The sequence below is a fragment of the Callionymus lyra genome, chromosome 12 (assembly GCF_982586985.1).
Source record: "Callionymus lyra chromosome 12, fCalLyr1.hap1.1, whole genome shotgun sequence".
NCBI classification, from domain to species: domain Eukaryota; kingdom Metazoa; phylum Chordata; class Actinopteri; order Syngnathiformes; family Callionymidae; genus Callionymus; species Callionymus lyra.
Genome location: NC_141829.1, coordinates 24,441,284 through 24,466,127, shown reverse-complemented (window position 1 = coordinate 24,466,127; position 24,844 = coordinate 24,441,284). Strand labels below are relative to the sequence as shown.

Sequence of the window (24,844 nt, the reverse complement as noted above, 5' to 3'; positions counted from 1 at the left end):
CAGAAACACGCCACTGCCCAGGGCAAGGTCAGACTGCCTACCATCCTGCTGCATTAAAGCTTCATCTCTCCTCCTAATAGAGGGAGGGGGCGCAGGGGTGACCACTGGTTATTTTTCATCAACCCCTCAGACAATATATTCCATCTCATCATACAGTTAAAAACGAAGGTGGAGCATGTGGAAGTAATCTGGAGCGGACGCCTGGCTCTGCTCTTACTGACCTGAAACTCACATCAGAGCAGAATTTGAGGCTTTCAAATTGTTCAGGTTACGATCCATGTCATCTACAAAAAAAAGGGGGACCAAGAGTCCATCCATTTCACTTCAAAGTGAAAGCCGTGATGGAGACCAATCAACCGAAATTCCTCTCGTCCTCCGAGACGTTTCTTTGGAGCTATCCGTGAAAGTGGTTTATATTTGATAAATAGTTGTTCATGGCTCGTTGCACTTCCGATCTGCAGAAGGAAGAGAGAAGCAGAAAGAAAATACCTCCGTGATTCACTGAAAGCTTTCTGCCCGAGAGTGTAATGGTTAAAATCGATGAGACGGGTCTGAGACAGCGATTGGCTGTCTTTAATGTATGAGTAACTATGACAACATGAATTTCAAGTATGCAAAATTTCTGGCTGAATGTGAAAGGACGAAAGAACAATCGATACAATGGAAGGAACCAAGGTCTTAGGAATGCTGGATGCCTGGCAACATGCTGGGGACTGCTGCAGCCAACAGCAAGAAGGTTTGAATGAAACTTGTTGGAGAAATGAACCTGTTTATTTGTGCTGATTCTGGCTTGTTTTCCACTGTGTGACTGCCCAGATTGATTAAGAGAAACTGTATACACAAGATGTGGCGACTCATTTTCGTTCATGTCTACAAAGATGATGTAGCTGTTTGTCATGAATAAAAATGCACTACCGTATTCATGGATGGGTATTTTTTGGTATTTTTCCGAAAAGTGGTGCTGAACCAGTACTTCTGAGCAGTGTTTTAAACAGTTGGGCTGAACTTGGACTCACACGCTCAATAAGCGCTACGCAAAACATCTATTCATATCGAGTGTGGAGTAGAGGTTGACGTGCGGCATTAATCTCAAACGCAAGATTGTTATTGCTTTTAAAGAGACATTTCCTCACAAAAACTTTAACACAGTTTAGATATGTTTCTTTTTAGTGCAACGACTTTCTTGGTGTTACAAAAGTCTTCTCTTCAGGGTTTTTGTTGTTGTTGCATAGCCTGACTTAATTTCTGTGTCAAATTTAATTCAACGTCTGCTAATAGTGTTTGTGTAGGAACTGACATTATGGACACTTTTATAACTTGTTTCCTACATGAACGATCCTGTTTACAGCAGTGTGGTAAAAATAGGATTGAATCCTATTTATGCGGCACCGATCTCACGGGAAATCAGTCTCCCTGCTCTTTGTATGATTCATCTTATAAGTTGCATTATTTTCTTTTATCCATTTATGATGAACCTAGGGGTCTGTAGCTCAAAAGGTAGACCTTTAAATCCAAAGTAAACAATGTTGTGACCAAAATAGAGTCATTCACATAAAACCTACCTGTCCTGTGACTTGTGGTCTCAGTGGATAGTAGAGTATCCTTTTATATTTCACTTAATGTCTCGAATCAATTAGATAGTCTAATAAGGAGTGTTGTCCAAGGTGGTAACATGTTTGTGAGTGGAAGAATCTTCTCCACGAGGCGGCTGCAGGCCCATGTTTGGGTTTCTCCTCCTCGCTCCCCTCACAGCCTTCAGTCAGCTGCGGTTGGCCACTTACTTCTCAGCGATCTTGTTTATGTACAGTTCTATTATGTCGCAGCAGATTAGCTCCTCTCGGGCTTCGGCACGATAATCCCTCTTTCTTTCCAGGAGAAGGCCAGTGGCCCCCTCTCTTCTGCGCTAGCCGGGCCAACCTCCTGTCACGGCGAAATCTTCACACACTACAGATTGTTCAGCTCTCAAGTGTGAACACCCCAAACAAAAGCTCCTCCAGCCTCTTTTTTGAGAAGTGTTGCTGGTCGTCCAAGTCTCCGAGGATGTGAGGGACAGGAGAACGACCAAATAATTAATCTAAAAAAATTGATTCATGACAAGACGGACACTTTTTAAATGTTTACAGACTGGACGATCTTATTTTTTAAATCTTTTTTCATATCAAGGGATAGACTGATGAGAGATGTCAGCTGCATGTTGAGGTTTAAAAGAAAAACTTGATAACCACAAAGAACATCCTGCTGCTTTTCTATGCGAGCTCGGATTTGATTTAATTTGTCGTTCCTCATGTTGAATGACAAGTTGGTCTGATGATGAACTACATCTCAACTCTTGGAACCCACAAAAATAGTTGCTAATCTTTGTAACAATCTTTTCAATACTTGAATGTTGCATAGAGGCCACATTGTCCTTTGCAGAGACGATACTGTGTAAAATAGTTTTTAACTTTGTATGAACTACTTTTCAAACCAGCAGACTTACCTGAGAGATGAAAGGAAGTTATTTTGTTGTTGTAACCCAACGACCATTTGAGTGAAAGTAGTGCAACAGTTTTCTCTAAATCGGCTTTGTGTGAACGCAACCTTAACAGTGAAACTCCTCAAGATACTCAGAGTAGAACGTCTTCTCCTCCATAGTTGAGGCAACTTAGGCATCTTCTAGTTAACTGGACCTCTTTATTTCAGCTGCTGCTCTTTCAGAGGAAAGTATTTTTTTGGAAATTTTCAGGCTGATCTTTTGGGAAACAAATATACAAACGGATAAATATTCTTTGCTAAGAAGAGAGGAGCTCGCATCCTGACCCGACTGTCAGTTCTGGCACCATGTGAGCACTTTCTTTTTACGATGGTGAAAGCTGCTCCGAGGGATTTAATGCAGCGAGGACCAGTAATGTTTGGAGTCTGCAGACCTCAGTGCTGGTAAATTCACAGAGCTAGTTGACCTGTTTATTTGGACTCTCATGTCCTGGACCCGTCAGCGAGGACGCTGTGCAGGGAGTCTTATGTGTTTCACAGCCAAAACAAGCAAAAGAAACTGCCAAGTATCAGAGCCGCAGCAGTTTACTGCTCACACACACTCCCATCACACAAACAGCAACAGTCTGGTTAAGGTTGTTTTATTACTTTAGCAGTTTGTACACTTTCTACCATGGAAAAATAACATGTAACATAAGACTGTATTTACAATTCCATTTTTACAAAACGTCTTTACAAGAATCTTTTATCGCTTCAGAAGAAAAACAAGACTAAAACACATCCACACACATTCAAACTGTAGTACACACATAAATAAATATAGACATTCACTGACTGTTGTACGACAAATATTTCTACAGCCAAGAGCATGTACAATTTTCACGCGTTATAATTTCATTAATACACAATTACATATGACTCCCAGTAGAGTTTTTGTTAATCTGTTAAGGAGCTAACATACCCAGAGGAGATCATGCCAACAGAATGCTAACGGCAGTCATGCAAAAACCATTACAGGCTCTCAATTTGAAGCACTTGTATTCATGTACATGTTTTAAAAAAAGGATCAAATGGACTACATGCAACATACTATGTGAAGAATTGGGGGGGGGGGTTAAGCGTCAATGAGGGTACGATCCGCGAGCCTCTTTAATAAATAGTTTTGATTCCCAACATCATCTCTGGCTTGGATTTATGGGAGAATTGTGTACTAACGATGGCAGAAAAAGAGCGGTAAAAAGTCAACTGTACAGGTCAGTCATGGTTGACGAGCAGGAGGAGGTCAGTTCATGGTGCAGAGACCGGAGGAGCAAAGTCGCTGGAGCGTCTCCGTGTGCATCAGTGTCTCTCTACAGACGGTTTCTGGTGATGAGACTGGTGCTGCCGGAGTCTGGGCCCTGGACACACAACAAAAGGTGTCATCACAACACTGACAAATTACATACAAACACTACATTCACTTTCTTGTGTTGATACAATAATGGCACCGGTTCTGACCTACAATAGTGACCAGAAGAAAGATGGATGTCAGTGCTTCATTTTGTTTTAATACTTACGATAAAAATTAACTTTTAAAAAAAGAGACATTCAACATCGATCTGAAAATAAATTCATATCAGATTCAGTGGTTCACAGCATCTGCTACAAAAAAAAAGTTTAAAAAAAATTGCATGAACTAAAATTAAATGCGTCTCGCAAGAGCTCTGGACCGGGTTACAACAAGATGTTTGTGTATTTGCATTCTCGTGCGTTTGATTATATGCTAATGATGGTGTTCTGTACTGTTACTGTAGCTTTTAGAGAGTATGAGCCAGTATGTGTGAGCGTGTTTTGTTTTAGAAACATAATTATGAAAACAGGAGTCTCCATCAAAATGTTGTCTGTGTTTCACTCATTTTCACTAGTTAACAGGTTTATTTTTTGAGTAAAAAAGTGTGTTAATGTGTTAAGAGTCACATGATAATGTTAAAATCGTGTCCTCTTTTTAAAATAAAACATTTCAGACAGTAATAATCAAGACAGAATTGATTTTGTTCCATCTGTGCTGCTGATGATCAAATGCCTCACTGACCGATATTGTTATAAATGATTGATCTGAACTGAAACTAAACAAATTCTCTTTCCCTGAGACTCAAACATGTGAAACCACACTAAACAAATAGTCTTCTAATTCAAATCTTTCAACTCAAAACACTCTACAACTCACTCCACACTCTCTTTGTCTCTCAGTCAACTCATCACTGCGTCTTAGCAAGTTGGGCAGAATTTTCCCTTATCAACATATAACAATCGATCCTAAAATCTTTTTCAATCTGACAAATCATACAGCAGTTATTATACTTAAAAGACTGTGTAACTCTGCTGGTCTTTCGATAGTTCTCCAACAGAAACACTACCGTAATGACTGGTTTATGAACACAAATCTGATTCAGTGCTTTCAGATGATGATGAAGATTCTAGATATAATGAACCAATGAGGATTTACAGTTATATAAGTATCAAATACTATCAATAAAAAGTTCCTGGGACTCTATACCAGCTGCTTAAACTGAAGGATTTGAACCAGCAGACTTTGTTGTTTAGCTGCAGCACTGATGTTAAGAACTAGAACCTGGTTTTGAACATGGTTTTTGGAAGTCTAAAAGTCGTACAATTTTGTGATGAACTTCATTTAGGTCTGAGACATTCAGACTAAACAAATCGGAGTCTTGAACACTCTCTAACATCACATGGTGATCTTGTTTGTAAATTAGCACCGATGTTTGTTTCCAAGCGATGCTCTTGAATCCAACAATGTGTCGGCGTGTTCGCCAAACTCCGGTGTTGATCCATTTAAAATTCCATTTTTTTTTGGGTGGCGTCTAAAAGACGAGCTGATGAGAGCCGAGACTGAACCGTATCAATACTTGGTCAAAGTCACGAGCCAACAAATGAATGATCAGCTGTCACATCTGCAGAACAGACTACTCTACACACGCACCGACTAAACTCTGTCTGCACAACTTCACATGTGTTTTTTCACTTAAATTAGTACTACATAAATGGATTTTGTGGTTTTGTGTTCTCATTGTGCACAAGACAACTTTTAGCATGTCTTAGGTGACAAGGGACATCTCGGAGAGGTGCTGAAACGTCAGGCAAGCATGTGACCAGAGGCTGGTTTTCTTTAGGAAACCATAGCTAGACATTATTTAGTCAATCTGAGTGGCTCAATATGACAACAGTGAGCACATAGTCACAGAATTCATTGTTGAGAATAATTCACTGGGAGAAAATCAAGAGAAAGTCAACTAAACAAAAACACTATTACAATATTTATTTACAGTAACGAAGTGGTAATGAGTTTATTTATTGTTAATATGTTCTTATAGAACAAAAAGGTTGAATTCACGATTTGATGATGTTGAATCTTTAAGTGTACTTTCTGCTTAAAGCAGCATTATTTCCTATTTGAACCCATTTTATCTATAGTTTTTGGGATATAAGTTACATTTTGAACAGTCAAAGCTTACATGATACAACTCTTTACTTCAGAACTTTGCCTTAATAACCTGACCAGTCACCCATTGACCACCAAACTGCTTTATGGCAGTGGGTCGAAGAATGCTGTTGCTTTTGGTAGCATTAATTTCATTCAGGACTAAAGTGACTAAACTTTCTAATGCTTCTGGGGAAAAAAACAATCTTGTGTAGTGCTGCTTTAAGGGCCTCAAATAAATCATTGGCTGCAAGACATTGAATTAAGAGCCATCACTGCAAACATCACTGCTTTACATGGTCAACACACATCTAGAACGGTACTTACGATGTTGAACGACTGGTAATGTGTTGGGGGTTTGGAAGGTCTTGACGGTGGCGGGACCCTCTCCTCCAGTCGTGATGACTTGAACCTCCAGTCTGTAGTAGGTGAGAGGCCGCAGGTTGGACACGACCAGTGAGTTATGATCCTGCAGCAGAGGAGAGTGGAGATACATCAGAGGACATGAGAAGGTGTTGAGGAGACACCTCGCACGCACACAAAGTCTGTATTCAGTGTCGATCATAAAGCAGCTCGCGATGTTATTTATAGTGGAGCTCCAGAGGCTGGGAGGTGCAGATCAGCCGAACGTGTTGTTGATGGAGCAGATTAGCTCAAAGAGCAGTCGCTGCAGAGCTCTCACCAAAGATGAAAGAGGAAGATGAGGAGATAAGGAGAACTTTCGACAGGCCCGCATGTCTGTCTGCACAGCAGAACTTATCGCAAGATGCATGACAAGAGGCCACAGCAGTGTTATTCACAAATCACCTGGACCGCCGAGACAGCTTAGCAGTCCTGAGATCATCATCTCATGTCACAGAAGGGAAACAAAAGCAGCTCCACAAACAAAATACTGGAGGAAACCATCGACCAGAGAAAATATAGATGTGAAGATGATCAAAGGGTGGAAGGAAATGGAACCAAATGGTCCAAAAATTTAAAAAAAACTTAACATAGGATGAATATAAAATACATTGTTATGTTTACATTCTACAAAACATTTGTGAAATAAAACATGATGGATAAAAATGGATGAATATGTCTTAAAAACAAAACTAAAAGAAAACACAATGAGGTGAATATGTAAAAATAAATATTAATGATCTTTTTTAGAATAATGTAGTTAATTATAGTGTTTCAAAAGGAAATAACAAGAATGAAAATGTGGAATAAAAATAATTAGAATATAAGAAGGCAGTTAACATTGGAGGTCAGTGATTTAGATTTAAAAAACAAATAAAGTAGGATTGGATTTTAAACAATTTTACATATTTCATTATTGAAATATTTGAAATATCATTTAAGCTTGCAAATGTGGGCAGGTTAACTAAGTATACAGTCATGGATGGTACAATAACAATAAAATAACACATTTATCAATAAAAATATGTATGTATAAGTTTAGGATATAAGATATTAAAAGATATCTAACGATGCAATTATGAAAAAATATTCACGTGGGAATTGGTCTTTAAGAAATATTTAATTGAAAACATTTAATATTTTTTATAGGTATAGACATTTTTAATTATTATAATAATAAATATAATAAGTATAATATTAAAACCTTAAAAGTACAAAAATATAAATATAATATAAACACAATCCAGTATAACTGACAGATATAAAGGTGGAGAAGAGAGTGCAGACAGGGCGGAGCAACTGTGACCTCAGAGAGTGAAAGACAGGAGTCACTGAACAGTCATGGTCACTGATGTAGGATCTGAGTCAGATTTGAAGATCCTGAGGTCATCGGTGACCAATACTGACAAGATAAGAAGTGGGTCTATCAGAGGAGAAGTCAGGGAGGAGATGTGACGACAGGTGAGGAGGACAACAATGAGAGTGACGGATGTGGTGACAGGACACTCACAGGTGGGAGGATCTGCGACTGAGAGATGATGCTGTTGGGTAAACTGTTCTGCCGGCTCTCTGTGGTGATTTCAGCCCATGTGACCTGGAAGCCCGTGATTCGCTGATGCGGAGCCACTCTTGACACTCGCCACAGGAAGCTGCCGGTGATGTTGCCCTCGCTGCTGGAGAAGGCGGCCGTCAGGTTCTCGGGTTTGGCCAGGACTTTTGGAAGGGCTGCAGCTGCGAAGAGAGAGGTGTTCTCAGTCAGGAGGGATGTGCAGGAGCAGGCTGACATTTGGCTGGAAAAAGTGGCGAGAAGCAGTTGAATGTCTTCTTCTGTTTCCAGCCTGTTTGCACACTTCTTCAGGGGTTTGCTCTTCGCCCCGCGGTCGTAACTTCACTGAACACACTCTCAGAGATAATGCGGAGAAATCCTGACCTGGAAAATGTTCTATTACACAAGAATGAAGAACCTTCTCCTGCATTTGCTACAATCAACAATCATCATGGAGTAGAGAACTTACATGACGATAAACCAGTACACCAACACCTGCTGCTAAACACATTGACCTGGTTATTGATTTAACCAACCAAACAACTTTTTGGTCTTCTTTAAATTGATCTTAAAATGAGTTGCATCTGCTTGGGGGTTTCAAAAGTGGAGAGTTAAATTGGTGGGTCAGAGAGTCTGAATTGTATTAGTGTGAAAAAGTTATTGGGCCATAACGTGCATCTAGACGGGGTACCCAGACATCTTAAAAAATAATAATAGGAACTATTGCATCAGGAGCTAACGTTTAAAAAGATGACATGAAAAAGTCTAATATTCACAATATTAACTTTTAAAAGCTATTGTTTAAGAAATGAACGTTAATGAAGCTAATGTAAAAGAAGATAAAATGAAAGGAGCTAACTTTCAAAATCTTACAACCTAAGATATTAACTTGAAAGAAGATATTGTTTAAAAAAAATAACGTTAAAGAAGATTACGTGAAAGCAGTTAGCGTGAAAGAAGCCAACATGCATGATATTGCTGGTAAAAAGCTATTCTATAGGGAGCTAACGTGTATAAAACTAATGTGTACAAAGTTAACGTGTAATAAACCTACCACTCTGCATACATCATCGTAACATCTATGCTCTGATTGGTGAACACATTGTGACTTGTTGCCTAATATCAGAATTGTAGACCTTGAGTGGTTGATACTACAGATGTCTCTGAAACCTGTACCTAAATACACATATAGCAGTTTGCAATTGAACCTAAACATTGAGTTAACATATAGATCATCGCGCTCTTGTAGCGTCATCATCACAGCCACACCACGATGACGCGTCAACTCTACTTTGAAAGTCGACCAATCGAACCTTCCAGAACTTCTAACGCTCACAAGTTCACACATCACGTCTGAGTAATCTTTACGAAAGAACACAAAGAGCCATTGTGGATTTTTTTATGACGTGCCAGAACATTTCTTGGCCGAGCCAAGGAACTTCCTCCAGTTGTCGGTGATGACGACCTGCAGAGACGCCAGCAGCGAACTGGTGCCCAGACATGAAACAGCGAGACGCGGAACTGGACGAGGAGCTGAACATGCAGTGTTTCCCTCTACATATTTGGAAGGAGGATTAAACAAACACGACGCACGGGAATAAAAGACCAGTTATCTTAGGACTTCACAAAGAAAATTTTCTTTGAAATGTTTCCAATAAATTTAATCTAGAGACTGAGAAACAACCGACTTTACTCTCTAATCTCCGCTGGTACCATTTCTTCTTCCAACCCACACCTTCCAGCACAGTTTGAGATCATGTTATTAGGTTCATCTTTTTGTCCTTTTTAATAAAACAAAAACAAGTTTAGTCCTTAAATGTGTTTTGTTTGTTCAATACACAAAGTAATTTATTTTAATTTTATTCATATCTTATTTATGATCACTTTTATTCAGTATAGTGTGATTCCTCTTGTTTATACCGAGCAGTCTTTTAAGGGCAATTTGATAAAAAGAGGGAAACAAAAAAATGTTTTATTAAAAAATAAATCTTATTGATCATTGATCTGTGTTGGTACTTTGTTTGCAATTTGTTCTTCGGTCGGCTGCAACCCTGATTTCTCAAAGGAATTTTCCAAAGAGATCAATAGAGTTTTTTATCAATTTAGAAGATCACAAAGAGGTTGTGAACTCTCACCTCCTTCTCCAGGACACGGGATGTGTTTGTGCGTCTTGCTCCGGATGGTTGCGCAGGACGGGGTGAGGAAGGTGACGCTCTCGTCTTTGGACCGTCTCTTGGACTTGAGCATGTGAACCGTGACTTTGTACTTGCAGGAGAACAGCAGGCCCGGGAGGTTGATGTAGTTCTCCTAAGCCAGGAAAAGAAAACAAAAACATACATTTCAGTCCTGATGACTTTGAGGTGTCGCCCAGGTCAGGTCCCGCAGAGCCGCGGAGATAATTAAATACACAGCAGCCGAGCGCATCGCAATCTTTTTCAGGGCCTCAGGAACATGGTCGCTTCGAAGAACCAATTTAAAGTTCACACAGAGGCTTGGAATCAATCAGATCATGTGGAGCTCCTGCCACAGCTCAGTGTTTACTACATAAAACTCCATCAATAAAAACATATTTTCTCATTTAAGACCCCTGAAAAACACTTTCTGCGCAAAGTAAACTTTCCAGATCATTCTACTGTACAGGGCACGTGACGGAAGGACCAAAAGCCAATCGGCATCGAGCAGCTCTCTGAATGGCTGAACCTTAGCATCAACTTGATGAGACACTGCAATGAGAAACTAACAACGTTAAAACTGAGCTAACGTCGATATTCCAGCATGGAAATTAATGTAGGTTGTGCAACAAATTATTTTGTGCGCTCAGTTGTGTAATGGTGCTTGAAATGTGTTTTCAAAGATTGATCTTTTTTAGCAACAACCCCATAACATTTGTCTCATCTCTGTTCTAGGCAAACAAGTGCTGACTCTGAGAATCACATCCTGAAAAAGCTTGTTGTCAACCCTTGGGTGTGTGTGTGTGTGCCAGTGTGTGTGATATGAACCTTGATTGAAAGTGGATGCGCTAACATGAAAGGCTGGATGGTTCCACTCATGTATGGAAATAGGATGTATATTTCCCAGCAACCGGAGTCCAGTCGCCCCAAGAATGTGCTGGAGTGCCAGGCCTCTGCTGTACTGTGTTGGCCAAACTATTAACCCCCTGTGCCCCCCTCACCCGGGCGTCTACACAAAAACCCCTGATGCACCACTCTCAAACAACGCCGTGCTGCTGGAGGTCTGTGATTCTCCGTTCCGGGAAACGTTGTTTCAACAAAAGCGCTATATTGTACGCCCCCGCCTTTGAGTCATAATACTCCAAACAACTGCCAGCGATCTGCCGAGTTCAAACCCGACACAACAGGACTTCAGGTTCACTCAAGCGCTTTTTCTAGAACCGTCCTCCCGGACAAAAGGCGAGCACGTGCTCTGCATAGCAGCGAGCCGCCTCCACGCACCGGACTGACTGATGGGATGTGAAACCGCTGCCGGGCACAAACCTGTGTGACGGATTTCTCGGGCCCTCGGGTCTCGTTGTGGCTGCAGTACTCTGGCATCCATTGGACATGGTAGCGAGTCACTCCGGGGTCTGAATCAGAGAAGAGGAGTTGATGGGTTAAGCAACATATGCATGTTTTTGGTTGGTTGGTTTTAATAACCGGAAAAGGAGGTTTTCTGGTTCATTTGATTTCTGTGAAACATTAAGACACACCGATGATAAAATGAAAGATTCTTATCAAATCAACATTAGCACCACATGAACTTTAGATGATGTCATCAGTTCTGGATTCACTGACCACAGTTCGACGCCATTATTTTAGTACAGAAATCCAGGATTTTACTAATATGAAAACAATCTTATGACCTGTTATTCAATCTTAATTCTATCCTGCTATCCGGGCCCTTACCTAAGATTTAGCAACACTTCCACAATCTTCCAGATCCTCTTAACCTCACTACCAGATATGGACATTTTATTCTTCACTGATCCCTGGCGACAGACCTTGTCTTCTGTCCCTAACAATGAGTCTCCTGCTGGTGGAGTTGTTTTCCTGAACCCCCGTCCATCTTCCTGTTTCCACGATCATGTTACTTAAGCCTGAACTGCAGTGAGCACATCATAATCCTCCAGTTCAACCCGCACCTCGCCCATTTTTATCGGTTAAATTCCGTGAGCGCAGACTTTCCCATCAGATTGTCTCCTGTCGTTTTGTGTTTTATTGATATGTTTTGTAATTGCTGAAAGTTAAAACTGAGGCTCACGAGAAGAAAAAGGTTAAAGGTTTAACTACTGTTTTCTGGCACCATAAAGACAGCGGAACAGTTTCAAAAGTACCAATTTGGGTTCAACACTCATCCCTAGTGTTAGCTGAACACACTGTACAGACAGCAAATCTAACGACGCGGGCAGACACTGGTGCGAGTGCACAATAGAGCTGTCACAACCAGAATGTACAAGTCAAAAGGCCCAAATCAAGCATAAATCTTCTTACGGTGTCCAGACTTTCTTGTTCTTTAGGCTTGCCGCCCAACAAAAACAAGATTCATGCGCTACTTTTTTGTTCAGCTGTCTGGCTGCTTCTTTACAGTTTCTGTTCTCTCCTGCTCAATTTAATGTGATGGCTTTACAGAAAAAGCCCTTAAATCCAGCCGTACGCTGGCTGCTCAACATCAAGCCAGGAAGGACCGGACTTTCTCCGGGGAACTCATATCGTGAGCAAAATTAACCACCAGAAAAGAAAAAGCTGACCGAACCAAGAGAATGAAAGGTTTTAGTGAATTGTGATACGACGTTGACCAGATTCCATATATATATAACCTCTTTGGGGTTCTTTTTCAGAATGTAATACATTTGAATTTTGCATTGCTATTTTTTTTTATCATTTTCTGCAGATTTTAAATTCAAAAGATAAAAGAAAATCAGAGAGTATCGAACCTTGTTTTGTCTAAATTAATAAATATTATCTCAAACTAAGTTCCTAACAGTCCAGCAAAAATGTTATACATTTTCTTTATATTTATTATTAGTTTTGCAAAAATCAAAACATTAAACGTCTCCTTATCATAAATGGTCTGATGTGGATATATTTTTATATACATTTCAATAAATATTTTGTGTTGAAAGTTTCAGGGGATTGTTCATTATTCACAGGTTCATTGAAACGTATCTGTCTGTCTGTAAATGAAAGGATAAAACTGGATTTTCTATGACACATACTTTTTTTTGCTCTGTTCTAAAGTGAAAATATGTGAAAGCCTGGTGAAGAAATTGTCCTTGTATTGTCCCTTTTAACACACACAACCCTGATGATGAGACTGGTATCCCTCTCAGTGTGATAGACCTAATACTCCGGCCCTCTGCGAGGACCTGCATGGTGGTGAAGATAAAAGGGTCTTTTACGCGTCATGGAGCTCTCTGGAGTTCAGAGGAGAAACAAACAAGATTCGTGTTGCGGAGGTTAGAGAGGAGAAGGAATGGGACGTGGAAATCAGGTGCTGATAAATCACGGCGCAGCTCAGAAGTGCTGCTGCCAGACCGCTGGCTTTCATCCCGGGAGCAGCTGCACAGAGAAAGATTATCTGTGTTGCTGTACACTGAGGTTCCGTTCTACTGGAGAGAACCCAGAGGGCCCGGCTGCTTTGGATCACACGGACAATGAAGCAGAGTTCAATCATTGTTCAGTTAACCCGGTGCTCTGTCCCACCAGACGTTCACATGGTTGTGTGTAAATAGTTTTAAATACACACACATATTAACATTTAGAATTCAGCCCCTGCTGTATATCTTGATTTTGGCAATCACAGTAATTAACGGAAGGACATTTTTTAAAGCAGAATGAAATGCAGTTTGTGTGTCAAGTTCTACAAGATGTGATTTACGAGGTGTACAAACTTTTTCATGATTCTTTCATTTTTTTAATACTTGCACCTGTTGTGCTTAACAGTCACTAGTGATGCATGATACAGTGTAATGATGATTGTTTAAAACTGGTGAGGTTTCACGAAGAAGCTTATAAAATTGAATTATACAGTGTCATGATGGAAATATATAGTTTAAAGCCTGGAACCAGTAATGATGGGTCATGAATATCATAAAGGTGTTAGACACTTCTTCCATTTCTCATTCTACCAGATGATGTGCCTTTGAACATACTCAAAAATCAACTATAAAGGAAAAGTGTTTTTTAGCACCTTTTTTTGTACTTTCACAGAAGATTTGATGTTTCGAGGTCATTAATCTAATGTAAAGCTGCAACAAAATCCATCATATATTGAATCACAGTAATCCGAAAAGTACTTGCAAAATCAGCACTGAAGTGATAACTTTCTGTTTTAAAAACTACATTTTTAAATCATGACGATATAAGTTTATTAGTTGTATCCTTCCTAAAGCAAAGGGAACTAATGGTCAGAATGTATTGGTGTTGTACTGTGGCCAAGACAGTACTTTCAAAATAATAATCTATGCATAATTATGCTTTGAATGTACAGTACATTGAATTTAACATACTTTGTCTGTTTTCTGTCAGTATCATTTTGGGGCTAAATTGTGGAGATCTTGCTGATTTGTAGATCAATATTTTTATTTAGAACCTGAAGACAAAATGAAGAACGGAAATCTGTGTTGCGTTTGGGTCCGGCTACCATTTTCCATCTATGGTACCAGCACATCATCCCTGGTTGAAGGTAATCTATCACTCAACACAGTCACCATCCTTCATCTTCCTGTATTGTTAAACTCTTGTTAATGCACACTTGTGTAACTGAAACTAACGTCGTTCCCCGCTCGTGCGTGATCGCTCTCTCTTTACACAACTCTGGTCTCCGGCCAACAGTCGCCCGGGCCAACCCTGTCTCCAACTGATCCAGTTGGTGTCTCACCAGGTCTTGTTTGCAGCCTTCGTTTCTGACTCCAAGACGAGGAGTCTGGCGTGGATGATGACATATATTAGCAGCGCAACATGGCGCAGTCAATGCGTCCTGACAGGTTGCCCTGAGAGTGTTGCTTTCAAGGTCCCATACTTTCCACTCTAACAGAAAGGAACCGGCGCTCTTTAACTCTTTGTGCTGCCTGACCACTTCTGCTCCACATGACATCAGATCTAGTAAAACCCAAATCCTTCAGAGTCCAGGATCTATTAAACACAGCTGTCAATAAAACCACACGGCCGTTCCAGCACTGTGTTTATTGTTCTTTACCAAACAGTGGCTGGACTTCACCAGCCTGCGTGCACAACTTTCCCCTCACGACCAACGGTCCGCTCGGATCATAAAGCAAATCTCCCATTGTTTTCGGGAACTGGGATCCAACCCTAACAGTTAATTACGGAGCACATGAGTCACCGTGATTGATGGGGTGCTAATTCAATTCCAGCTTGAAAAAGGGGTTTGCAGTTACCTCCTCGCTTCTTCCAGTAGACGCGGACCTGGAGCTGGCTGTCCTGGTAGAAGGGCGTGCCCACCTCCAGAGGTCCGGAGGGTCGTTTGTGCAGAGTCGAACCCAGAGGGGGGATCTCGTCCTTCTTGGGTTTAAGTGCGGGTTTAGCTGGGAAAAGAGAAGAAGAAACGTTTGCCGCTTGCAAACCGAGGAAGAGAAACAGTCGACTCTTTGTGGAGCCGCGGTCTTCACAGCGTGTTCTTTATGGATAAATGCATTCGACTCGCAACACAGCCAAGGTTGGAGGTTCAATTCCCTGGAGACATACTTAAATATACACTGCACTGAGCTGAGGCTCGACATGACGTGGACACTGCTGCTCAAAGAGCATGTATGATCGAAGAATCACTCATTTTATTTCTTACGTCAACAAAATACTCAATAATCCCAGATTGTATATCATTCTACATGTAGGGTAAAAACAATACCGGCTCTGTACATTATTATTATTCTGGATGTGTTATAAAGTTCTCTTTTTAAAGTTGACTTGGCATTTAAAATCTTGATCACGTCAAGTACATTTTGGCAAGCTTTTTGAATAATATTATTAATGATTTTGTGACTACAATTATCTACAGATCTTTTTTTTGTTTAAATTAAGAATTTTTTTAATGTACAATGATTGATTGGCTTAAAAACAATAAGGTACAATTTAAATATTCACAGGCTGACTGTGTACTTACTATTTGATAATATTATTAAATCATATTATTAATTTAATAATTATTAACTATTTAATTATATAAAACATGACTTTATATAACTATATAACATCCAAACACGGATGAATAATTCAATAAGGTTGATCAGTTTGATCTATTTGTCGGATTAACAATCAGAAACTTTTAACTCCTGGAAAAATGTTACATGGAAACATCCCTGAACTGAAAGTAAACTAATATTTATTCATGATGGTTTTGAGTTGGACTTAAAACATGTGAAACAAAACTGAACAAGTAATTCTTCCAACTTACTTTTTAAAACTTTATAACTCAATAAATACTCTACAACTCAATCCACACTTTGTGTCACGCCCTATCAGTGAACTCAATACACAGTTTATTGTATTTTTACTATAGTGCATCATTAATGGGAACCTCTTATTGCCAGCTAAGAGAAACATTATTCTTATTTACAGTATCAATATTTCGTTCAAGAGATACCTGTATGTATGAGAAGCAACTCTTTACTCAAGTGCAGGTGAAATCTGGTCTGTGTTTGGGTGGTTCTACTCTTGATATGCTGGATGCTAATGTAGTAACTTCTAAATGAGCACAAAGTTTGAGTATTCTGCTTCATTTGAAGGTATAAAACTTAGAACTATGGAATGTCAAATCCTGTCTTTAGCAACACAATCGTTAATTTTCCCTTTTTTACTTCTGAAAATCCTCTGATCCTCTCAAGTGTGTTTGTCTTTAAAGTTCAAAAAGTTTAAGCCCATGTGTTTTTGTGAACCCTGACTCTTACCTGGTCCATTATCCTTGCCCGTAAAGAAGTGGATGGTGGCCTTGGTGCTCTTCAGTCGCACCTGCCCCCAGTAAGTAACCGCCTGCACCTCCACGCTGTAGCTGCTGTTGGCCTGCAGACCCTCCAGGTCCACCCAGCTCTGAGCCTAAAGAGAACAAACTTTGTTAAAACTTCTTCTCAGAGCTGGCTGGGAGCTCGCCATCCGGGCTGGCGGGGATGTCCGGTTTATTAAGAGCACATGTGGAGCCGGAGCAAGGCGTCCTGGTGTGGATATGGCCTTCAGGGTCTTTTAAGAGAGCGTGTTATCAGAGCCTCCCGGGGCTTCCTCACTCTCTGCGCATTCCGACTCAGTGTTGATGAGTTCTTGTGATTGACAGAGCATGTTTTGACATTCTCGCGGCAGCAGGGAGCTTTCCAAAGCCCCCGAGGTGCCGAACTCATGTCTGTAGGTGTCTCTTTGTGTCACATCTGCTCCACGGTTCTAAAACTAACTCAGCGGAGGTGTCTAGACACTCCTGCTCATCTCTGATCAACTGATCGTTCCACACACACACCTACACACTCAGACACACACATCCCTGGAGATGTTCTCTAAATAAATGATTGAGACGGACATTTAATGATTGAATAGCAGCCTTGAACCGAGTGATATTTTTCACTTCTGCGAGTAAATCAATCGGAGATACATTTCACTTAATCTGGTCTTTTCCATGACCTTTCAAGGTTTTCTGACAGTAGAAAGTTAACTTATTATAAAGTCGTCAAATCTTTTCACATTAAGTTTCTACAATTTTCACCTGTGGGGGTTTCATTTATATTCAAATGTTGAATATTTCGGCTAAATTACGCAACACTATTTTTAAGTAGTACTGATGGAAAAGTAAAACCCATTTTCATGTCTTTAAAACACATCTGTTCTGTGGCTGGCTCTTGACGCTTAAGTATTGTGTCTGACTGTTGACGCTTTTGTTTTGTGGCTTGCTACTGATGCTTTGGTTCTCTAGCTGTATATGACGCTTTGGTTTTGTGGCTGGAAAATTACGATCTAGTACCGTTGTTTTCTATTGTGGTTTGGTTCTGTTGCTGGCTTTTAACACTCTGGTTCAGTTGCTGGTTATCAATGCTCTCGTTCTACAGCTGGCGGTGACACTCTGGTTCTGTGGCTGGTAATTGATACTTTTGTCTTGTTGGTGGTTAATGATGTTCTAGTTCTGTGGCTGGCTACTGACCATTTGGTTCTATGACCTGCTACTGGCTCTTTGGTTCTGTGGCTGGCAACTGATACTTTTGTCTTGTGGCTGGCTAATGACGTTCTGGTTCTGTCGCTGGCTACCGACGCTTTGGTTCTATGGCCTGCTACTGGCTCTCTGGTTATGTGGCTGGCAACTGATACTTTTGTCTTGTGGCTGGCTACTGAAGCTTTGGTTCTATGACCTGCTACTGCCGCTCTGGTTCCGTGGTTGGCTACTGACGCTCTGGTTCTGTGGCTGGCTACTGGCGCCCTGGTTCTGATGCTGGCTACTGACACACTGGTTCTGTGTCTGGCTACAGACGCACTGTTAACCGTGGTTGGTTACTGACGCTTTATTACCGTGGCTGGCTACTGACGGGCTGGTTCTGTGGCCAATGGTTGACGCTTTGGTTCTGTGGTTGTCTACTGAAACAGGTTCTGGGGCATGTTGCTTGCAATTTGACTCTAAGGGTTTCATTTACAACATGCTTTTGGAAAAATTAATCTTGCGCCGGGGTGGTCATTCAGCTGACGTTTTGACTGACAAATTGTGAAAGTGGACTTTAATAATCTGGTTTTAGTGAATCGACTTTTGTGTAGCAACAGTATGAGAGAAAAACACAACAAACGCTGACATGTGTTTTCAGAGTCTACAGATGAACTGGACTGTCGTTCGGAACTGTGTGTCGTATAAAAGTGTTTCAGTGGGCGACTACAATGTGTTCTGACACACACAAAGTGAACACAAAATCTACAAGGGACTCAGTTCAAACACAATCGAATATGAAGGTCTCTGTGACTCACTGATGAATCATTCTGCGGTCCTTGAGATGGTACTTTATTAAAACTTTGATTGACGCATGTCCGGCCTTGTTGTGGAGACCAACCGATTTTTTTTCCATGTCTGATGCGACGAGAAACGAGTCCAGATGGACAGAGAGCAAAGGTTTCAGAGAGCGAGTGGATTACCCCGTTGGTGGTCTTTCTTCTTTTCTTCTTGGACGGAACCAGAGACTTGCTGGGCACGGTCCAGCTCCAGAACACTTTGTAATGATGGATCGGGATGTCGGGTTCCTCTTGCAGAGTCCAGTTGAGACGGGCCGTCACCAGCGCGTCCTCTCCCTGCGTCATGTTGGTGACTCGCAGACCGACAGGGGTCGGAGGGGCGGCCGGATCTAAGGACCAGCAATCCACACTTAGTACACAAATAGACAGAAGAAGGAAGGACTCGGACCCGAGCAATCCCTCAAACTACTTTTCACCACCTGTGGATCAGAACCGAGGGGACCCGGTGTGACGTTGTGTAGAGTCATTAGTCCTGCATTGACAATCTGCCACGAGATGTTATGACAGGTGTCATGTCACCACAGAGTTGGACCCAAAAGTGGAGGTCAGAGGTCAACAAACACATGCTGCTCATTCGGGTGCCCCGACTAATGCGTGTGCCGCGACCCAGCCGGCTCCTGGTGTCAGCCCAACCCGGGCCACATGCCAGACCCCAGACCGCAGGGAATATTCCGTAATGAGAAAATGATTCACGCCACAAACCCAGTTGGCTCTCCCGCCCGACCCGCTCGCACCTGAAACACTTTCAAACTGGAGCAACAACACCACCGGACACATCGGATCCGTCCAGCGCCAACGAAAGATAAACAAGCAGTTGCTTCTGACAAATTGCTGCTTTGCAAAGAAAAGTCGGGTGAAATTGCAGTCAGATGATAAAAGAACACTGAGTCAATAAAGACGGTACCATCGGAACCATGACAGCTCCCGTCAAGCTATCAGCAGTCTGGTTCGGATTGGCCTGATTGGGGATCATTTTACTCCCTGCAGCAGAATCCTCTCCACCTATTGCCTCGTTCAAGTGGAGGGACATGAGCAAAACTCTGGGGTGGGATGACGACGGATTGACAGGTCAAGTACTTCTCAAAGTTTGGCAGGTAAATAAAACCTCTCGAAAACTTTGAGCTAGTTGACATTATCTATGAAAAACACATTTATTTATAAACATATTGGGATGTATTTCCATGTACCTTTCATAACTGCGTGAGACGTTTTTGCACATCACAAAAAAATCATTTGTTTATTTTCTTACTATTCGAGTTCTTGTTAAGCTAGATTGACAACGTTTTCCGTCACCGCATAGTATCGAAGTTTTAAATGTACTGGTATTGACAGAATATAATGTACCAAAGTTAAAAATTCCAGGTTTTACAAGACCAAGACGAGTGAATTGCTAGCACACTAGCTGCTTTTTTAAAACCAAATTGCTAATGTCGCTATTTATCAAAATCTTTTACTCAAAATGAAAAAATCTTTTTAACCTCTTCAATTAAATTTGTCATACTTGAGTATAAAAAATGGTTTCAAATGTAAAACTATGATGTGTAGAACATGACACAGTTGTAAATGCTAAATGCTAACCCATTTGATTAGTTATATTATGAGCTTAGCATTTTTTTCCCCCCAAAATTGTCTTGAGCAATAATAAAACCTTTTCTCTTTTTTTTTATCTGAATAACGTTTTTGGAATCTTATGATTGTTTTACTGACTGTGGTTTTGTGTTTGGTATTCATGCAATAGTTTTACAAAGCTCTTCTTTTTTTTCAATGCTACATTTTAGTTATTTACTAGCTCTGTTGAATGAAGTGTGCTCGCTGCACTGATGTGAATGGACTGAGAGTGAAACTACATCATTCATCAAATAAATAAGTCCTGAATGTAGTTTACAGTGAAAACTGTGGCTCCACCGCGTAAGTTAGCTAATCTGAAACAAAGATCTGAGACGTGTCAGCATGACATCACTCCCTCGACTGGCCCGACAACACAGGCATTCATTTGAAATCTGTTCTGACTAATTTCGACACATTACTCTGTTCGCGGCCGCTCAGTGGGGATGCCCCGGCTTTGAAGGTGCAACTTAATATCTGGTTACAGCCCAGAGAAGTGATGTTATGTTCACTCACTCACTTCTCATTAGTGGAAGTGACTCCGCCGTGAGTTTGCTTTAGGTTTGACAAGTTTGCTTTAGGAAAGAAAGTTAACATATTAATTAAAGGATTTGTGTGTTTTTGTCGTGATTAATGTGGATCATGATTTCATCGTTGTATACTTGATCGCACAGTTTTTTAGTTAATGTGTAAATTTGCTCTTCCTATAAGTTTATTTAGTGTTGAGTCATCAACAATCATTACAATTTAATTAATTAAGATGAACTATTTTATTTTCATTTTTTGAGTAATATCATGTTTCAATATACAAAATTAATTAATTAAGATTGACAAACACATGTGAATAGTAAATTACTAAAAATAAGAAGGCAAAATATATGTAGATTTAAAAAAAATCAGATATAATCTAAAAAAAAGATGATTTACTTTGATGAAAAACAAAGTAGTAAATAACATAAAACATTTTTGGATAAACATTAAATTGAGAGATGATAAATCATTTGAAAAAGGCCATATTATTAAATTTACAAAATGTTTTATAAAGCAATAAATTAATTAAATTAATATGTAATTGAAAGGAAAGAAATAAGTTTCAAAGGGAAACGGTTTCTTAAAATGGCTTTAAATCTGTATAATGTAAAGCAGTTGAACAAGAGGATGAAATATTTCTACTCAGTTTAACTTTGATTTCATGAAACTTTAGTCCAGGTATAGTTAGTATGAGCTCATAATGTTACAGTTATAGAGTTTTTAATAAGGTTTCTTAAGCATCAGAAAAAAGACAAATGTTGATTCAGCCTCAAACTACTTTCCAGAAACTCCACCTGCTTTAGTCCTGTACCAAATGGAGAAGGTGTGAAACAGGATTTAACACAGTGAGAGACCACACATGCACACACCCCCACACACACACACCCACACACACACACACACACACACACACACACACACCCCCACACACACACACACACACACACACACACACACACACATATAGACAGACCTCTGGAGGAGCGGAAGTGTTTGCTGGGTGCAGTGAAGCCGCGGGTCCCGTGCACGTTGACTGCAGCCACTCTGAACTGGTACCATCTGCTCGCTCTGATGTCGACCAGTTGGATCCGTTCCTCTGCGGTCTGACGGACAGATGGGAAGAGAGCAAACCATAGGGGTCAGGGGTCACGAGAGGTCAGGGCGGCGTGCGAGCTCACAGTCACATCAGTCATCCGTGTGTTTCTCTTCACTACGGTTTTAAATACACTGTGACAGCGAGGAATCCACGGGCGAGCTTTGGCGTGCCGCCCGTCCGACATATGGAACTCAAGTCTGACTATCCCAGCGGTCCCATCAAACCACTCAAGGAACAAAAAGCTGGCAGGATTTAAAAGCAGTCGCCTTGAAGACTCCCACCTGAGCCACAGTCTCCCAGTCGGTGGCGTCGTCCTCGCTCGGGTGGATGCCGTAGTTCCAGCGACGCTGCACCACGTACAGGACCGGCTCCACCGAGATGTTGAACTTGGACGACCAGCGGATCTCCAGCTGCCCGGACGACTGCTCCAAGAACACCAGCTCCTTCCTCGGCTTCAGAGGCACTCCTGGAGGAGACAGAAAAATGAGCAAATCTTAATCATAACAATTACTTCAGCAACAGATCTTTTATATCGGGGGTAAAATATCCAAAAGTTGCGTTTGGAACAGTTTTCCAGAGCAAAGGTCACAACTGTTCGCTTAACTCTTGTGCTACCTCAGGGTCAAGGTGACCCGAAGGCTCAAAAAACAATTGTATTTGTGGTATCCCTTGTGTTATCTCAGGGTCAAGGAGAGCGACCTACCTGGTTTCTATCAATACATATGTAGTTTAGTATGTAGTGAGACAACAAAAGTGTCAAACAACCTTTCAAATATTGAAAATTCCCTTTTAACAGGACAACAAAACACAGACACATCTAAACCCTTATAGTGAGTCAATTTAATTCACACCTTTTAAAAAAAATACTGTATTTTTTGGACTATAATGCACACTTTTAAAACCTTTAATTCTCAAAAATTGAGAGTGCGGCTTATATATTAATTCGAAACGACAGTAAAAATCTTAAAAATGTTTTGGTAGGACTTTGCTACGAGGCAACACCGCAATGCTCTGTAGTATTACTCTGTGAGGCTCCGCCACAATGCGAGGGTTTTCAAATAATACGTAGTATTAATAAGTTTCAACATCATATTATGATGTCTTGTGTTTAAAGACCCCAAGATTGCACCTGTTAAAGACATGCTTTTGACGTGATGTTTTAGACTCATGGCAGTAGAACAAAATGCGTCTAATACTTTGAGGCCATTAGCCCAAAAAATGTTGTTATTTAAATATCAAGTTGACTGCATGCTGAGGCATGCTAGTTCAGTGGATACATTTGGTTGAACAATAGAAAAAATGTTTAAAGATCTGGTCCTTCCATTCACTTAAACACGTTTTTCTGGGTCGACTGCCATGCTGGACACACCAGCGTGAATAAAGGAATATTTGTTTATCATTATGAATCATACAAATCTACCGTAATGACCATTGTTGCGCACAAAGTTACAGTGACAGCAAGCTACCAGAGAATCAAATTGGCGGCGTGATCTTCTATAGTTTTCTATACTTGAGTGAGGTTTCTATTTGGGATTAATCATGATAAATCACGGCCCAATGATTTTCAAATTGTGATTAATTTAATAAATAAATTGACAGCATTATATCATAAACTATTAGACAAACTGTCTTGCAAACACAGCTGGAAACTTGTGTTTTGATTTGTAGAGTTGGACAGACGCTGGCTCAACATTTGCATGTACTCTCTCTGTTCGGAGGGTCACTCGAGAAGATAAACGACCCCCTCAGAGTTGACCTCAGCGGGAGGGATCGAACAAACTGCATAGGTCAACAGCATCATCTTTCTCCTCCGACACGTTCTGATATTCCCCGGCCGCAGTCGCGTGCTGAAGTTCTCGCTAATGGCTCACACCACTTACAGTATTTGCATCCAGACAAAAGTTGATGCGTCAACTATATGTGCATTAACTGGAGATCTATGAAGTGCGGTTGGCCCCGCGGCAGATTTATGGTGGCGAGCGCTTGATTGAGTGCCGCCGCGGTGATAATGAGATGGAGATTGGAAAAGCAAGTTTGGACGTACAAGAGGAGGTTGAATACATCCAACGGCGGGCGATAAATCAAACAGCACTTCAGACCATTACGCGAGACCTCTGTCACTGCCGCGCTGCATTTCTAAACAGCCGAGAGAATAAACACAGTCAAGGCCGCCGCCGAGCGCGTCGGTTTTCAAGTCTCTAATTCCTCAACAGTAAAGGAAAAACATTTGATTGATTCATTCGAGTGCCGCGAGGCAGCGGAGAAGCCTTGAGACGCCTGCTTATGGAGTTTTGTCGCTTGATAACAGCTCTCTGCATCCCAGCTGGGGGTCACCGTCATGTGGTTTCACAGCTCCATCCGTCAGGCCGTGTGTGAACCAACGTGTCACGTTTCCTGCCTGATAATGCACGCCAGGATGACCGCAGCATTCCTCCTCTGTCTTAGCTCATCTTCCCACAAAGTCGCAGAAAACCGCACTCGCTAAAAGCACACAGTCGATTTCTTCCGCAACACGTTTATGGTAGGGGGGGGTATATCGCTTACTTTTTACTATACTCCATCCAAAGATAACTTCAGGTGTCAGGTTTCCTCCAGAGCTCAGCCACACAGTTTCTTCCTACGATGCCAGGACTGTGATGTAACGTGGAGGAGAGCGAAGCATCCAACAACTACACTGCATCAATAACATTTTAGAGACTCGTAAGAACTGCAGGGAATCTTCTCGTACCACAAGAATG

At 41.0% G+C, this 24,844-nt stretch overlaps 1 protein-coding gene across 1 annotated transcript in view; it reads right to left on the bottom strand.

The window, feature by feature from the left end:
* Positions 1–3,097: 3,097 nt before the first annotated feature.
* LOC148068756 (anosmin-1) overlaps positions 3,098–24,844 on the bottom strand; it is a 60,930-nt gene continuing 39,183 nt past the window's right edge. Inside the window, exons 5-14 of the mRNA XM_087804436.1 lie at positions 22,388–22,572; positions 21,984–22,113; positions 18,998–19,203; positions 16,798–16,942; positions 15,292–15,438; positions 11,393–11,481; positions 10,034–10,205; positions 7,863–8,083; positions 6,278–6,419; positions 3,098–3,869 (exon numbers count right to left, since the gene is read on the bottom strand). Of these exons, the coding sequence (XP_087660562.1) occupies positions 3,811–3,869; positions 6,278–6,419; positions 7,863–8,083; positions 10,034–10,205; positions 11,393–11,481; positions 15,292–15,438; positions 16,798–16,942; positions 18,998–19,203; positions 21,984–22,113; positions 22,388–22,572 (1,496 nt within the window). The 3' untranslated portion in view covers positions 3,098–3,810. The remainder of the gene's footprint in view (positions 3,870–6,277; positions 6,420–7,862; positions 8,084–10,033; positions 10,206–11,392; positions 11,482–15,291; positions 15,439–16,797; positions 16,943–18,997; positions 19,204–21,983; positions 22,114–22,387; positions 22,573–24,844) is intronic.